This window comes from Oreochromis niloticus, linkage group LG16, assembly GCF_001858045.2.
Source record: "Oreochromis niloticus isolate F11D_XX linkage group LG16, O_niloticus_UMD_NMBU, whole genome shotgun sequence".
Lineage (NCBI taxonomy): Eukaryota > Metazoa > Chordata > Actinopteri > Cichliformes > Cichlidae > Oreochromis > Oreochromis niloticus.
Window position 1 is genome coordinate 32,308,474 of NC_031987.2, and position 17,560 is coordinate 32,326,033.

The following is a 17,560-nucleotide window of genomic DNA, read 5'->3' on the forward strand; positions in this document are numbered from 1 at the left end:
GACCTATTGATAGTTTTGATATGCAAAGACAAACAGGTTTCACCCGGTTTTCTCGGCCGATAGAGCAACTCGAGCCAACAACTCGTGACTCTATGCGCGTGCGAGCTCGTGCACACGAACCTGAATACGTTGGCGTGACGAACGGCGGGACCGCCCAATAAAAACATTCGGTGGCCACAGATCGTCCAATGGCAAGCGGGTTAGGCCTGTTGAGGGTCGGGCCAAACTGCGCGTAGAGCTCCCTGTCAACTGGTTGATAGCGAGGGAGTGAACAAAGCCGTTAAAGAAGAAGAGAAGATGGCGAGATGCGGTCGGAACTTGAGAAAAGTAGCTGAGTGCATAAAACAGTTACCGTCCACAGCCAACCGGGATATCCAGAACAGAAGCAACGTTAGGTAAAGTGTTTGACTTTTTCAAGTTGTTGTCTGAAACGAGACGGCGTAAAATATGAAGACATACCTCTAAAACGAGCATTTGTACCAAAGTTACTCACTTTTGGTACGGGGTAGCTAAACACTGCGGCGGTGTACGATTCACGGCCCTGTTTAACTCAAGAATTCGTTAACTACATCTCTGTAGATGGTAGAAAGTAGTAAAATGAGGGTCGGGTAAAAGTAGTATTTGGTTTACCTGTGTAGAAATACTTATAGCAAATGTACTACAGTCACGATGTTGCTGTGATAAGCCGCATAGCACATTACACAATAATTTATATTCACTGAAACATTAAATTGTCGCACTTTCACGCATAGAAAAGTAAAGCTGATTTCAGTTTCTTTTACTCTATATGCATTCTCCTGTGGAGAGCAGCAGTCTTAGCGTAAACTACAAAAATGCACGATAATTTGTGTATTGATTATAAACCAGGCTCTTTAATTATTACTATGTTTGCGTAGTGTTTTTTTTCTTTTACGTTCCAACACTGCTGATAGCACAGCCAAGGTGAAGACATGGAAACCTTGAACTTTACATACTTAAACCCCACGATGAAGAAGATCGTAACGATTAGCATCGATTATCTGTGATTTGCAAAACAGTGTAGTAAAAACGACATGCAGGCACAGTCTGAAAATATTCCTAAAATCGTTAAGTTCCATGTGGTAAATGAAACCATCACCAGAACCTGTAGCAGCTTTTCAACAATTATTGTGTCACATGTGATGCATATATAATATTAATTTACTGTTTGTCAGTCATTATCTGTTTATACAACAGCCTCTCTTTAACCTCAAAAGCTGACTGCGTTAGAGTATATTATAAACCATGCAGATATGTTTAATACTCCTTATTGTCACTAAGCAGACAGTGTTTCAGATGATTAGTCTAGGTTCTTTTTTCTATTTCAGCTAGTTATCTCTTATATTGGTCTTAGTCCAGTCCCCAGTCCATTCTCTATATCTCAGCCATTTTATCTCCCACCCCCCTCCTTTAAGCCATCTTTCCTCTGATTGAACAGTGGGTGGGTGGGGTTTCTGTGCTCACAGCCAGAGCTGTGTGCCTGAGATGACCATAGTGAGGCTATCTGAAATTCTAAGTTTAGAGCAGTTTGAAGCCTTAGGTTTTCGGTCACACAGTGTACTTATACATACACCGACCTCATTATTTGAAAATTCGGTCATTTTTAGTATGAGCATCTGCTACTGTATGGCCTATATATTTACTCATCACAAGGTAACATTACTTGTTACCTTAGCCTAAACAACAGCACATTATCTGCTCCCTTAAAATTGAACAAGATAATGCTTTTATCTACATTTTCCTAAAGACGTGTTAAACAAATCCAAAGTGTGCTACTTTAATTAGTTTCTCAGTGTATTTGTATACTTCCATGAACTCATTGTCCAGCTGTCTGTTGTTTGGGTTTAATTCTGCTTTGCACCTTTGTGGAGTTTGAGATGTCTCATTCACCTTTTGCTCTGGGCCATTCTCAGCCTGTACCCAGGATACATTTAGAGGTCAGATGTATCATGTTTCAGATAGTAAAACAGGAGTGAATAGGTTCCTGTTTAGGGGCAGTGGGTACATTGGAACTTGATGGAGTGTGGGATGAGTTACAAATGGAAAACCTGATTCATTTGGGAACAGGTTACAAAACGCCATACCTGTGGGAATTGTATTCCTCTAAGCTCATTGAATGCTTATAATTGCTGGCATATTTTTCTGACAGTTGTGAGTCAGTCTTGTTGCACACCTGTGCCACAAACAGGCCTTTATGCTTCTTATTTCACAGCCTGTCGAGACTCGGTTTATTGATTCTTAAAACCTGTGTAGAATCATTCTTGGTATTGTTCTTAGTATTAGGAAAGTCCTATCACTTTAAGCTGACAACAGCAGATTGCTGTCACATATTTAACTTCTTATATTGTCACACCAAAATGTTTGAAAAAGCATTAAATTTATTGTAATTATCGATGTGTTATTGAATTGCTTCCCGTCATGGTGTGGCAGGGGTACTCTGGAACACAGAGCTACAGCCAGCCACAATGGACCAAAAAACCCCTCTTAGACACACTCCTAAGGAGTGGCCAATGAAAATGCCCCTACAGGCTGCTTATGCCTGAGTAACAGGATCTCTAGTTAAGTTGCTGTGGTGAAGGTTATGAGCCAGTTTAAGTCGTCCCATTCATGGTATCATGGGAGAGCTGGGTCAGGGCTTTTCACCTGATCCAACCTTCTCTTGAGCTACTGCTACATGTTGTCTTGAGGAAGGATTACATACTTGATTAATTGTAGAGTTGATTAAAGTAGAGAATATATGTGGACTGTGGTTGTCCACAGTCCACATATATTTTACTTATATCGATATAACATTATAAATATAAGCTAATCATCACATTGTAGAAGCTGGAAACAAATGGTGATGTGATGTTAAGAGCTTTATACCGTACAAGTAATCAATCACTGAACAATGTAGGGCGATTATTTCAAAGGGTACATAGTATTTTTTTATTTATTTTCCATATTATGTATCTATCCTAAATATGGCCATTAATTTACAAGCGCTCACTGTTAACAAAAAGAGACCACTCTAAAATATTTACTGTTAAAATATTTATGAGGGTGCAACCAATCATAAGAAAAGAGCTAAAAGGAACTAAACTAACTAAACTCAAAGGCTTGTGTGAGACAGAGGATGAACTACATGTGTAACTGTACCTGTGAAAGATGTACAGGGATAATTGTGATCTATTCAGTTGTTTAAGAATACAAATTTGAAGCTGAAAATATATAAGTATGAACTAATTATCACATTTTTTTTTTCTTATCAACATTTAGCAACCTTTTTTGTTTTTCGTCAGTTAACATCATGAATTGTTTCACTGATATTTATGACAAGTTGGAACAAGTCGAGCCTTTCAGTCAGTGAGGTGTAAGACAGTCTTAACACTCTAAGAAAACAGCCTGGGAAAAAAAATGTTGAGAAATGAGAAAAGGAGGGAAGTGTATGAAAAGACTTAACTGATTTTACTAGTTAATGATTTTTTGGCGTGATCAGCTGCCCAGAACTGCTAATCATGTTTAATTTATTGCAAACAAACACAGAAAAATCAAACAAAGACATTTTTTAGGTCTCAAAAGAGACTTTAAAGATGACTCATTCAAATGGTTGTAGATTAACTTTCACAGTGAGGAAATCTTGAACGAGTGAGAAAATATTCTAATCTAAGATCTTGATTATTCTGAGATGCAGGCACAGAGACCTGGAGACCGAATGGCTGAGTAGTGATTCCTGCTCTATCTCTTTGAAGTCTGCTTGCCGTCTCGGACCTGGGACACATGGATAGTTGGTGCATTGTAATGTACATTCACGCAGGCGTCTGCACAGACCCTCCCACTCACTGCCTGATGATGAAATTAGTTTTAATTGTGTTTCAATCTAAAATTGCTGGCTGCACTTTATTAGCCGATAATTAAATGTTGGCTAATTAAGTGTAGCCAACACTTCATTATCTCAACCAAACCAGTCCTTTAGAGGTTTTAGAAACATAAATATCAACTGTATTTTTCTTGTGTTCACTATATGTCAAGATGTTTGTAAAATAGGTGAACATAAGTCCATAGGCAGTGGGGGAATTTTCCTCCCCCAGAATTCATGGAATTCCTCTTATGTGCAGTTCACCCATTGTCTGTAATGTCTGGCCCCCCAGAAAGCACAGTTCCTGTAGTCAGCTGTAGTCAGAGCTGCACAGTGATCAAGGTGTCCAAAGCTTAAAGTAAAATCAATGTCCTTGACCTTGTTACGTTACTGCCATCTGTATTTGTGTGACTTGTTTTATTTGAGTGACAAATGTTTGGCAGGCGTGGCGGGTTTCCTCTCCCCAGAATAAAGGCTGGGGCTGGGCTATGTTTACAGGTACTGCAGGATAATTATCAGCTGGTCATATGCTGGTATAGATCAGGACTTCCTGTCCCGCTTAGCTTGATTATGAAAAATATTACAGCGGTGCACCCTGAGGACAAAACGCATTCAAGAGTGGAGGCACAAACATTAAAACGGCTTTTCATCTGGCTCCTTCCTGTGACCCAGACAGTTCCTGTCAGAGATCTATTTATGCTGAAGCCTCCAGGAACAGAAACTCCAGGACGCAAGTTCCACCTGGAAGCTTTTGTATTGCAGACAATGTGATAGTTATATACTACCCTCCATGTTTAAATTAGCTCTCTTTCAACCAGAAACTCGGACACTGCATGGGTCAGTCAACTGGCCATCGTGAGAACGGAAGCACCGAGTCCCTGCAGACTTCATCCCCTGACAGTTGACTAGTTTAAACAGAATGGCTGTTTCCTGGGTGTTGACAGAAAAAGAGAATTTTGGGTGTTTTATAAAACTCAGAGGCTTCTCGCTGTCATTAAGCAGCTTTCTGTGGCCTCAGATTGTTTGGGTAAAAACTAGAACTTTTTGGATGAGAAACAGCAGTTTTTTGAGTAGCTGGCAGAATGTTGATCCAGAAAGAAGTTAAAAACATTTTTGATGTCATAACAACAGCTACTGGAACGTTTTCACAGTACAAAATGGAGAGAAGGAAACAGTTGTCTCTCAGTCTGCTTTTTGAGGCCAGAAGGGGAATTAAAGAAAAGAGTTTTTCCTAATGTTTCTGGGTGCCTAACATTCTTTATATCTTTTTATGAGGGAGGTCACAGTATGGTGCTTTCCATAATGTAGTGCAGGAGGGATGTTTGCACGACATGTGCTTCACTGTATGCTTTAGCCTGAGCAAGAGTAAAGAAGAAGAAGAACCCACAGTGAGAGGCATGAGCTGTGGCTACTTAACAGTCCAGTATTTCCCACTGCAGGCAGCACAGACCAAACACAGTCACACCCTGTTTGTTGTGTCAAAAGGAATTTAAAGAATAACAAAATGTCAATGTTGTGTCAAAACTTGCTTGTGCTGGCCATTCTCTGATCTCTGCTGTTAGACTGGGGTCAAATCACACAAACTTTCCAAACTGAGAACAACAGATCGATGCGCCCTGGTCTCCTCTGCTTTCTGAGAGCTTATTGTGTTGTTGGTGACTTGTTGGTTTTTGTTTGGTGATCAGATACCTTTCATCATGCGGGATCCTGATGATGCGTGCGCATCCCCTGCTGAGTGCAGCTGTGCCAGGGCGCCCCATCACACTGCCTACACGCAGCTTCTTCAACCTCGCAGATTCCTTCTCCAAGAGGAAGGAGTACTCAGAGAGACGCATCATTGGGTTAGTCTGGATCCACTTACAGTGTTTTTGTCATTTTTATTTTTAAATTAATTTCTTTTTTTGCCTCAAGACACATTTGGACAGGATTTTTATCTCAGGAGGAGACAGTATCTGCGAGGAAAAATTAGTATTTTGTAGAGAAACAAGAGTTTTTTCAGTTTTCTCCTGCAAATGTTGTTTTTCAGCTTGTATTTAACCACTTAAAGTCCTTAAAATGTATTTTTACTCTGACCCTCCTGAAAACTTAAAAATAGTTTCACAGGCAGCTTTTGAAAGAGCATGGAAAAACTCATTCATCAGAATGCTATGGCTCCAAGCTTTCTAATTCCTCTCATAATTGGCATAGATTTTTTGCGGTAGCACATTGTTAAACAATGACGTCATGATTTGTAGCATGCCTGAGTCACACACAAGCCCTTTGACTTCTATTTCTATGCTGTGCTCTGACTCACAGATAAAAAAAAACAGCTGAAAAACATGTTTACACACACAGCAAAATGATCAGAAATCAGTAATGGGACTGATAAAGAACTCGACCTATGAGCACAATCAATAATGCCACCAACAAAAGAGAAAATCTTAATCAATATCCATAATTACTTCTCAGTGTCTTTCTGTGATATCTAATCAGACTTTAGGTCTGGGTTGTCCTGCTGTTGAGCTTTCATGTCCATTGCAGACGAGATGAAATGTAATCAAACCACACGGCTACAAGGGCTGAAATTGAAGCTCCAAAATATGATATAATGCACCAGTGTCAGTGATCTCCAGTATTGGCAACATGCGGTGCACTCAGCTGCTCTGAAATGCCCCTTGTACCAGTGAGTGTTTGGAGTCTCTGTATCTGTACCCTACGTGTGTGTGTGACGCACTAAATGTCCTCCCGTGCTCCTCAGAGAGGTCATAATCACTAAATCTGCTTGTATAAATAGACATAGGCCCTGGCAGCTATTTTCCCTCAGCTGGACGTCTGGAATTATGTAACACGTACAGACAGTGTTACACAGTGTCATTCAACACCTCCGCTTTTGTTTTGTGTGCTTTACTGCTCTTCTTTTGCCCTTATTCCAACATCCCTTACTGACCTATTTGAGCCTTTTCTGGGTCAACGCTGTTGTATTGTGGTTGGTGTCTTGTCACACAGTTGCTGACCTTCATCTCCTTGGTGACGTGCAGCCTTGCGTTAACATATTTGCTCTCTCTGTTTCCGTGTCCCTACAGGTATTCCATGCAGGAGATCTATGAAGTGGTGGCTGAGGTGGAAAACTACCGCCTCTTTGTTCCCTGGTGCAAGAAGTCTGAGGTGGTCTTCAAGAGATCCGGCTTCTGCAAGGCCAAATTAACCGTGGGCTTCCCCCCTGTAGTGGAGAACTACACCTCTCTCGTCACTACAGTACGCCCTCACCTGGTCAAGGTAAGATACTGCTTCAAGCTCATGGTTGGAAAAACCTCCACTGTTGATGTTAGTACTGTGACATTATTAGGAAAACGCAGAGTAGGTGAAGGAAAACACTCAATCTAAAAGAAACGAACCAAAACGGTAAGAATGAAAAATTCATTTAGATAGACTGTGCTGGGCAGACACTCTTGGTGTCTATTCAGCTCGACTCTACTTTTCCACTGCAGTGGAGTACCACCTAATGTGTATGGGAGCATTATAGCAACATGGCAGGAAGTCTGACATCACAGGATGATGGTTGATCTATTGCTTTTTGTCAGACTCGGGGACCACTGTGTTGTTGTTGTTGTTTTTTTGGTTTTTCCTCATTATTGGTTTTAAAAATGGTGGTATTGATTTTTGTGAAAGAAGTGCTCTAATGACTCATCGAATGACGCCATTGACTGGCCAATGCGTGTCACGCAGCCTGTGGTTGTTACATTTTTGGATCGCCTCAGATCGCTTGAAACCCCGACCAAGTTGTTACTTAAACTACCCTGTACCAGGTACTGCCACCTAATGGAAAATCCTAAAAACCATGTTGAGCCGAGCCAAGTGGGTACTAGTGGAAAAAGGCTGTCTGTGTTAAGTCCTGATTAACGTCTTCCTGCAACGTTGTAGATTTTCCTCTCGTTTGTTATTTATCCCTGTTGTCATTAGACAACATGTGATGGAAAGTTGGCCACACAAGAAGGGGGTGTAAAAAGCTGGCTGTCACAGAGACGTGAAGGCTGACACAAATAGCTGAATAACAATAAATTGAAAAAAGAGGAGACAATACCTGCCCCTCTCACCTCAGCAAAGCTGAACAAACAAAGGCTGAGGTGGGTGTGAATATCATTAGAAGATAACACTCAGACGGCACCTCTCTGAGGTCTGAAAGATGCGGGAGACATTTGCAACACTATCTGCTCCTTTCAGCGAGCCAGGGTTATCAGCCTTAAATTCCACGTCTGTAAAATGTAAATAGAACAGACTGCACTGATTGGTGAACTATCACACTGACTGAAAATCATTCAGGCTGGAGTGAGAAGCACTCAACATTTTTTGGGTGTGAGAGTGTAAACTGTAAATATCATCCTCGTCAAAACAGGCCGTCTTTGAAGCTGGGATTAGGTGCAAAGTTCAGCTGGAAATTCTTTTTACTTAGTTTGGCTGCTCAGAGGGTGTTTACAGTGTTTTCTGAGGCTGTAAATTCACAGTTGTTGCTCTAAGCAATTCACAAATGCAATGTCTTGTTGCTGACTGACCGCAGAAAACTTGTACATGTTGCTTTTCAGGCGTCCTGCTCAGAGGGTAAACTGTTCAACCACTTGGAGACGATGTGGCGTTTCAGCCCTGGCCTCCCTGGGTACCCTCGGACCTGCACTGTGGATTTTGCTGTAAGTACAAACAGCTTGTTGCAGGGCAACATACCGGAAAATGTCCACTATGTGAGATTGTGCTCTGTGATCATGTGTTGGCTCATCTCAGCATGTCTGGATCAGTTTCATACAGTCACACAGTTACAAACTCAGCTGCTAACTTTATCGTCTCCTCCTCCTCAGATCTCCTTTGAATTTCGCTCCCTCATCCACTCCCAGCTCGCTCACGTGTTCTTCGATGAGGTGGTGAAGCAGATGGTTTCTGCGTTCGAGCGCCGTGCCTCCAGTGTATACGGAGCCGAGACGCCCATCCCGCGTGAGCTCATGTTCCACGAGGTCCACCACACGTAGCGACAGCCTCCCTCTGCTGCACAAACACGGACCCACAAACAACAACGTCAGAGAGCCCGAAGAGAGACTATCTTTGTTCTAACTGAAAGTGCCTTTCTCACAACAATGAAACCATTTCCTGTGTCAGATTTTAAAGCTGGTGTGGATCCTCCAGCTGATTTTCACCTTGGTGCTAATGCAGGCTCCTGTATCAGACCTTGATCTGGTTGTGAAACTGAGCCTGCAGGTCAAATGGAGGCCCCGCGGTGCGTCAGGCCAGTGCGTCATCACTTCTGTACACATTAGCTATAGGGATGCACCAGAGCAGGCACTGACACAACTGAAAACCGAGACAAAGCAATGATGAGCTGCAACATGCAGAGTTTATTCAGATATTTTAGATATTTACTTTTATTTACTTTTGCACACAGATTCTCTAACGTTACATTTACCTGCACCTAACAGTCGAAGACTTGAAGATATTCAGTTTCACACATGACACAGGAAAGCAAAGAGTTCAGCTGGAGCCAGACAATGACTGAAATTATTCCGGAAGCTGCTGAATAATTGAAACCTTTCTTTTTAAGTAAGCTGCGTTTCCACCACATGGACCAGAGCGTAGGTTAAGTTCCAGGGGAAAAAGTTTCTGCTTACACTTCTCAAAAGTACAGGAACTTCAGAGGGGAGGGGGGCGTGTGATTGGTGGCATACTCTGGAGTACTGAATTACCAACAACTACTGGACATTATTTTGTTGTATAGTCTAATGCTAAACCAGCTGTCACCTATTTATAAATGGACTCATTTGCTGCTAAGCTGTATGAAGGAACAGTTTAGTTCCTGGACCTCTGGACACTGAATGGAAAAGCAGCTTTAGACAGAAAAAAGAACACAGGCTCCAGCTGCTTAAGTGTGTGTTGTGCTTTGTTTTGTCAAAATGATTGTGAAACTGAAGATTTTTTGGTCTTGGACTGTTGGTCGCACATTTGAAGACATTGCAGTGCACTGTGGCAAAACACACAGGGCTTTTCTCAGTATTTACTGACAGAATTTGAGGATTGTGAAAGCAAACATTTATTGTGGCTAGTCTAGTCTGCTGATGAGGACCACTTGAACATTTCTCACCCCGTATGGTTCTTTTAGTACGATGGAAATGGAAAGGCAGCTTCATTTATATTCCAAACACAGAGGCAAAGAAGAGCATTAGACCAACATCACAATAAAAAGCAGAAGAATTTCACTGAATGTACAGCAACGTGACATGTAAAGTATAAGATTAAAAAAAATGAAAGACATAAGGAAAAAAAAGGTCCCAGTGAGAGACGATACAGGATGTAGTGACGCCAAAACAAAGTGACACAGTTTCAGGGAAGCACAAGGTTACTAATGATGCCCAAAAGCTTTCCTGCCTTCCAAAATGCACTTTACACTGTGCACACAGCTGGGACATACTGTGCCATAACATTGCACCTTGAACTTTGACCCTCTCGCTGTATCTGCCATGACATTGTAGGTCAGAATGGCCAGAAAAGTACACACATACTCCGTACCCCCTCTGGATACTGTAGAACATCCTGGTATTTTGGCATTTATACTTTTGTGGTAAACTCCATAATAGTGTAGTATGAGTAATGAGTAATGGAAGTCAGAACCAACACCACTGAAATCCCATATCTTTGTACCAAAGGTAGAGTATGTGCCCATGATGGGGCACAGAGAATGTTATAAATCTCCCGTTTTAACAGAAACTCTCACAACAAACCAACATGTTGTATCATAGCCAGCAGATTAGACACTCGCTGGATGTCTAACTGCTGACAGACTAAGCTGCTGTTATTTAGCTGCTTTATTTTCAGTGTGGATGGACACTGGACGTCCATCATTAGTAACTGAGTACTCAGTTAGACAGCAGTGGGTGGAGATCTTTGGGCTTAAGTGTGCAATAGCAGCGGTGTGTTGTAGTCATGCTGAATGCAGCCGAGCAAGCGTGTAAAACCCACTGCTGATGTCAGGGCCCAGAGCGGCTGCTAGGCAGGAGCCAGAGCTCGTTTTATCAAACTAATGAGAATTAGTTTTGGTTGTAGTGTTGTTTTTGATTTCACTCCTGCTGTATGCAGTTTAGCTCGTGTCAAACTGAGGATTTTTGAGATTTAAAAAACGCTTTACATTACTTGCTGAAGTGGCTGCATCTTTAGTCACAGTTCTGTTTATTTGTTTTTGTTTTTGGAGCTAGATGTTACCATGTTTGAACAAGAGCTGGTTTAGTTAGCAAGCTAAAGTAACGCTCTGTCACTATTTAAAACTACTCAGATGTTTTGGTTAGTTGAACTTCTAGGATGTCCCTTTCAGTGAGATGTGTTCAGTCAGGGTCCACTACAACTTCTTTCGAAGTAGCCACTCTCTAAATGAACGAGTCATACACTCAGAGTGTCTCTAAATCACCTCCATGTTCAGGTGTTATGAAGGGAGAGTTTTTTTGTACCAGGCTGTAAACATGTTTTTTTTCTGCTGTAAAGTTTTTAACATTTTTAACATGGAAGTCTATGAGGATTGGCTCACTTTTGGGGCCAGCCTCAAGTGGCCACTAAAGGAACTGCACAGTTAGGCAGTTCAGCTTTGGCTTCATTCATCATCTCCCACCATGTTATTAGCAGCCTCCATATATGGTCATAAATGTGCTTCATGTTTGACCTCTGACTGATGTCAGAGTGGTTGCTCCTTCAGTGTTGACCCCTCACAGCCCAGTACAAATAAACTGAGAGCGAGATCTATGGAGAATGTAAAAGGACGTAGCCCTGAACATGTATGCGGGCTCAGTCACCCCTACTGTTGCTTTGCTTCACACTGGCACCTTTCAGTTAATCATGAATGTCAACCGCGTCCCACCAGCCAATTGGAAAAGCGCAACCTTGACTTCTTATTAGTTCATTCAGTGGTGTCTGGTTCTGCAGGATCACGTACTTGTGTGTATGTAAGGATTATTTAAAGGTAACTTAATTTGTGCTGAATTAGTGGTGATATGTTTTGTAGGCAAATACAAATCAATAAAAAGGGAATTGGCTGCAAGGGAATACAACTGTGCTGCAAGACTTTCTGTTGATCATGAAACAAAACCGTGAGAAAATGATACTAACCCTGATAAATGCTAACCTAAAGAAGAGAAATCAAATGTTTAAATGCAACACAGAGATTCAGAGAGTGCATTCTGATCATTATTATTAGCAAACAGCTCATTGTTTAGTCAGAAACAGCTTTTACCATTACACAACCAGCATGTTACTTGTAGCGGTTTGATAAGATGGGGCTCAGATCAGGATGTTTCAGTGATGAGTCCGCTGACCTGAACCCTTCCACCTGTCCAACACAGCACCCACAGAGTGCCTCCAGACCTGCTGGCAACATATTTATCTTCATTTGTAAAGGAACAATATACTCATTTTATCATATTTATTACTTAGTTTAGATGTAAATGCAAGCACTTCACTCTGGGAGCCACATGTTAGCATTTAGAAGCAGTATTCCTAATACAATGTCATTTTACAGCACTGGGGGAACTCCTCCATCAGTGTTGCTGTATCAGTATCGTCATGTTTATACACTGCTCTGCATTTGCCTTTTCTCTGCTTACTATCACTGCTTTACTGCTTATGAATGCTAACTAAGGTGGCTTCATGTGAAGTGTACGTGTGTAAATACTAGTTTTAAGATCACATTAGAGCTATACACTGCTGTTAAAGAGTATGATTATGGATTTGTGTCAGCTTGTTTCATGCGATGTGGAAAGGACGTTTTGTTTGTGTTGAAAAACGTGGACCGACTGCATGATTTATAAAGTATTTTTTCTAAAAAACAAACCTGGGGTCTCTGGTGTGTTTCCTCCCTCTGGGCTGGGACCAGACAGAAATAGGGTCGTCATGTGAGCATTGAGAATAGACCTGCTGCAAGCGAAGCATCTGAACAGTCTGTCATGAGCTTTGGAAATGTCACTGCAGGCAAAGGGCAAATTTCCCTCTGCCCTTTCAAAGCTAACACGGATCACTGGGAACATCTGAAAGCAGACTCACAATTATTACTGTAACATCACTTGATTGGTAGTTGACCTACTCATACACTTACAGGACATTTTAAAAGGTGGCTCCTCGTGAACAAAGGCCAGAGTTTTGAAAACTGGGGACAGCATGTGTAGTTCATTTACAGTGATGTCCGTGACATGTGAAACTGAAACCAAAAACTCCCCAGATTAACTCGTAAAAATACCCCACACGGTCGAGGCAACACAGCTCACATCACCTAAGTTGAGCATGTAGCTCACTGAATTGTGTAAAATTATTATTTTTTGAGAAAACAGCTCAAACATGCACTGTGAAAAATATCTGAACCTTTTTGTGTTGACTGTCATGTCTTATTTACAGCCTGTAACACATTTATAACCAACAGAAGCTGACCCGAAGAGATTCACGGGCAAAACAACACATGTAGAGAATAAATATTAATATTTAATAATTAGTTAATATTTGAGACAAGTGGTGAGTATTAACCTCCTAGGACCTGGCGTCCACATATGTGGACATCACATTTTAGGTTTTCTAGACCAAAATACTAAATTTTGCTCTACAAGGGCCTGATTTCCACTGAAAAGGACATTATACTGCATCAAAATTTAAAACGAATGTCCTCATGTGGATCTCATTTTTGTCACAAAACAAAAATCAGGTAAAAAATAAAAATTACGTAATTCTTTATTTTTACATTCATCAGGTCCCAATCAGCCCAAATAGCAAAGAGAAATTAAAAATGCATGCCATGAAAGAGTTCGGGTCTTAAAGATTTCTAACTGCTCACCCACTCTGTCACAGGCAGCAGCTAATCAGTGATGCGCTGAAGCCTCTGCCACGTATAGGTGCTGAGCACACCATATATGCCCACACAGCCACGCTCAGTAGAGTTGTAGCTTTAGTGGAAGGCTGTGCAATGTTACAAGATTATTTGCAATATCAGCTGTAACTGAGTACATAATCAAATATTACCTCAAGGTTATGAATAGACTGTCTTTCAGCCTCATCTTCATCTTCGTCTCCCTAATTGTGTTACATAATGACTTAGTAACCAGTTTAAGGAGAGATACACCCAAAGGTGTTTCTTTCCTGCTTTGCATAATTGGTAAAAAACAAACAAAACCCAAAACCCCCTATTTGACTAATACACAATAAGTTCCTGCAGATGTTTCATAATAGAAGCAATATTAAGGTTTTCTGTCTTGGGAAATGTTAGAGGGCTTTTAATGAGTCTCTATAAATTGTCGTGCAGGAACTTTAACAAAAAGTAATACAATACTACAAATAGTACTTTTAGAAATGAAGTCTCTCACTCTGAATGTCCCCGTTGGACAGTGTCTGTATCATCATGTCATTTGGACTAAGACTCTTATTAAAGCACATGTCAGTGAAAGGAGCTCCTTTCATGCTCTACAGCCTGCCCCAGGTGAGTATCTGTGACAGCTACAAAAACTAACACCAAATCAACATATTACACAAAGAATAAATATTTACATACAATTTCCTAAAAATAATTCATTAATCATTTGGACTAGAAATACTTTGATGAAACTCCCCTAACCTGTCACATTAGTTTGCCCCAAACCGTCGGCTGTCAGGCAGCAATTCTCTGTAGACTATGTGACCCAGACTCATGAGCAGTTCTGATTAATGTTGGTAAAGAGGGATAGATGTGGGCTGTACAATGGTGGAGTAAAGGGTAAGAATGAGGGTGATGAGGGTTAGGATGAAGAGTGCTCTGCTGGTGCCAACCCCGGCTCTTCGTTCTTCCCCCTCGTCCGTCTTTTCTTTTGCTCTGTCATTATTTGTGTTCTCCTTCCTCTCTCTCACTATTTCCTTCACCTTATTTTCCCACCATTTCTATTTCCGCCTTTCACTTTCGTTCTTTATCTTCCTTTCTGTGTCTGTCTTTTTCCTGGTTTTCTTCCTCTTTGTTTTCCTGTGCTTCCTTCTGAGCACTTGTTTCTATTTGTTGCTTCTCCTTTGTGTTGGATACAAGCTTCTGTATAGAAAAAAACCCTCCAATGTTGATCTGCTAAACTGTGAATCAGTCTGAAACTGGCTGTTAGGCCCTGAATTTGGTTGCTGAGGAGTTTGATCTTCTCTTTTACCTCCCTTGCTGTCTCCTTCCATTCTTTCTCCTTTTTCACCAGTTTCTTACAGAGAAGGTTTTTATGTTGTCCATCCATCACCTCTCTGAGCCATTTCCTCTTTAATGGTTGGCTCTGTCGATTCACCAGTTCTGTTCCAGTGTTCTTCCCTTATACTTTTGTTTGAGCTCTTCTTGGAGCCTGAGGACATCATTTCTATGTCCATATTGCAGAATAAAATGCATCCTTCAGTCCCTGTATGATTGCACTTAGAGGAATCCGGTTAGCATACTGTTGCTGGGTCACAGCAGCTGACCAAAAGCCTATGTGGGCCACCACAGGCAGCACCGACCTGCACCGGCCCGAATGCCTGAACAATAAAAACAAACAAACATGTGACCCAACCTGTAGATTTAAAAAATATGAAACAGTTGGAAAGCCTCTGATTGGCAATGGCCTAATTTTCCAGCATGGCAATGATCCCGAACACACTGCCAGTGCATTGAAATGAGATAGAAAAACATACAGTGGAAGGATATACAGCAGGTCATCTCCCAGTTGGAAGGTTGGTGAACTGATCCGTGGCTCCTCCAGTCTGCACGTCAAAGTATCCTTAGATACTGAATAAATGAAAAATAAATTAACTGAACAATAAATAAGTCTCAGTGTGTGTTTGGGTGAACTTTTAGGAGGAAGTGTTTTGAGTGCTCAACTTTACCAGACAGGTGCTATATAATTACCAGTCCATTCCATCCATCCACCCATCCAGGGCCGCGGGGGCAGCAGCCTAAGCCTAAGCAGGGAAGCCCAGACCTCCCTGTCCCCAGCTTGTCTGGGGGAACACCAAAGACCCGTGTCCTGGGTCTGTCCCTGAGCCTCCTCCCGGTGGGACATGCCCAGAACACCTCACCCAGGAGGCGCCCAGGAGGCATCCTCGTCAGATGTCCGAACCACCTCAACTGGTTCCTTTCGATGTGGAGGAGCAACGGCTCTACTCTGAGCCCCTCTTGGATGGCCGAACTTCTCATCCTATCTCTAAGCGAGAGGCCAGCCACCCTTCGGAGAAAGCCCATTTCTTCCACTTGTATCCACAATTTTGTTCTTTCGCTCACTACCCACAGCTCATGACCACAGGTGAGGGTAGGGACATAGATCGACCGGTAAATTGAGAGCTTCGCTTAGAACATTACTGAAATAGTGTGTAGCCAGCATCCACAGAACCTTGGAATGCCCTGAAAGAAACCCAGAGAACTATTCCTAAATAAAGGTGGCCGAGATGGACTCTGTCTTTTTAGGATTGTTGTTGCCTTAGAAAATGCATTTCCATGTATGTTTGCACACTTGAGTAAATCACTGAAATGAGGGGTAACTCAAGACTTTTGTGCTGTACTATGATGAGATTCTAAAAAAAATAAACCATCTCACTCAGTTAATAAAGTGATGGTAATAGCTTCAGGTTTGTATTTTTGTTTTAAAGGCAAAAAATGTTAAATTGAAACATAACAATTGTTCAAAGCCTAACTTATGTCTTCTCAGCCATCACAGCAGATGGACATCCCTCCCTGAGCCTGATTCTGACAGACGTTTCTTCCTGTTAAATGGAAGTTTTTCTTTCCCACTGTCGCCATGTGCTCACTCCTAGGAAGTCATCGAATTGTTGGGAAATATCTCTGTATTATTGTAGGGGCTTTACCTTACAATATAAAGCACCTTGAGGCAACTGTTGTTGTGATTTGTTGCTATACAAATACTAAATAAATAAAAGCTTGAATTGAAGTCTTTTGTGTGAAGTTTTTAACACAATAAATGGTTCAGCCATAAACCAGGAGACCTTTTAATCACATGTGGGTGACACAGCTCCAGTCTAGCTGTACATCAGGGGTGTCGAACTCCAGGCCTCGAGGGCCGGTGTCCTGCAGGTTTTAGATATCACCCTGGGTCAAAACACCTGAATCACATGATTAGTTCACAGTGTTGGGGAGTAACGGAATACATGTACCCCCGTTACGTATTTAGAATACAAAATATGAGTAACTGTATTCCGTTACAGTTACCGTTTAAAAAGGTGGTATTCAGAATACAGTTACTTTGTTGAAATAAATGGATTACACGGCGGTACTTTCCTGTTTCATATTATCGCGGGTCAGGACTGTTTGGGTTTGTTTGACAGCTACGTAATGTTGTTCCAGGCGGCAGCGTTACGGTTGCCATGGTTACAGGGTGACGCTCTCGCTCTGCGTGTTTCCTGGGTGAGAGAGCGCCTTTTGTTGTTGTTGTTGTGCTAAGCTAAGGCAGAATGCAGAATGTAACATCATGGGCGGTGTAGTCCGTGCTGCAGGGAGAATGGACTGCCATACTCGTTATGTGTCTGTGAGCAAGAGGAGGGAGAAAAAGGAAAAGTCCGAGTTGTCACGGAGCAGAAACGGGAGCTGGAAGCATGTAAATATAATAATAACCACTGCAGCCAAGAAGAGTGCCTGACGAGCCCAGCTGTAAGTAAGCTATTAAGACTCGACTGCACGCTGTGTTCGTGTTTTCCTCCGGAAAATAATAAGTTCCGTTGGAGCAGCCTTTCAACGCCTCTCTC

At 41.7% G+C, this 17,560-nt stretch overlaps 1 protein-coding gene across 1 annotated transcript; it reads left to right on the top strand.

Annotated features, from left to right (window-relative positions):
- Window positions 1-241: 241 nt before the first annotated feature.
- Window positions 242-12,682, top strand: coq10b (coenzyme Q10B). Its single transcript, XM_003456273.3, has 5 exons — window positions 242-395; window positions 5,542-5,697; window positions 6,919-7,111; window positions 8,416-8,517; window positions 8,683-12,682. The coding sequence occupies exons 1-5, from the start codon at window positions 298-300 to the stop codon at window positions 8,848-8,850; spliced, it is 717 nt and encodes a 238-aa protein (XP_003456321.1). The 5' UTR covers window positions 242-297; the 3' UTR covers window positions 8,851-12,682.
- Window positions 12,683-17,560: the final 4,878 nt, after the last annotated feature.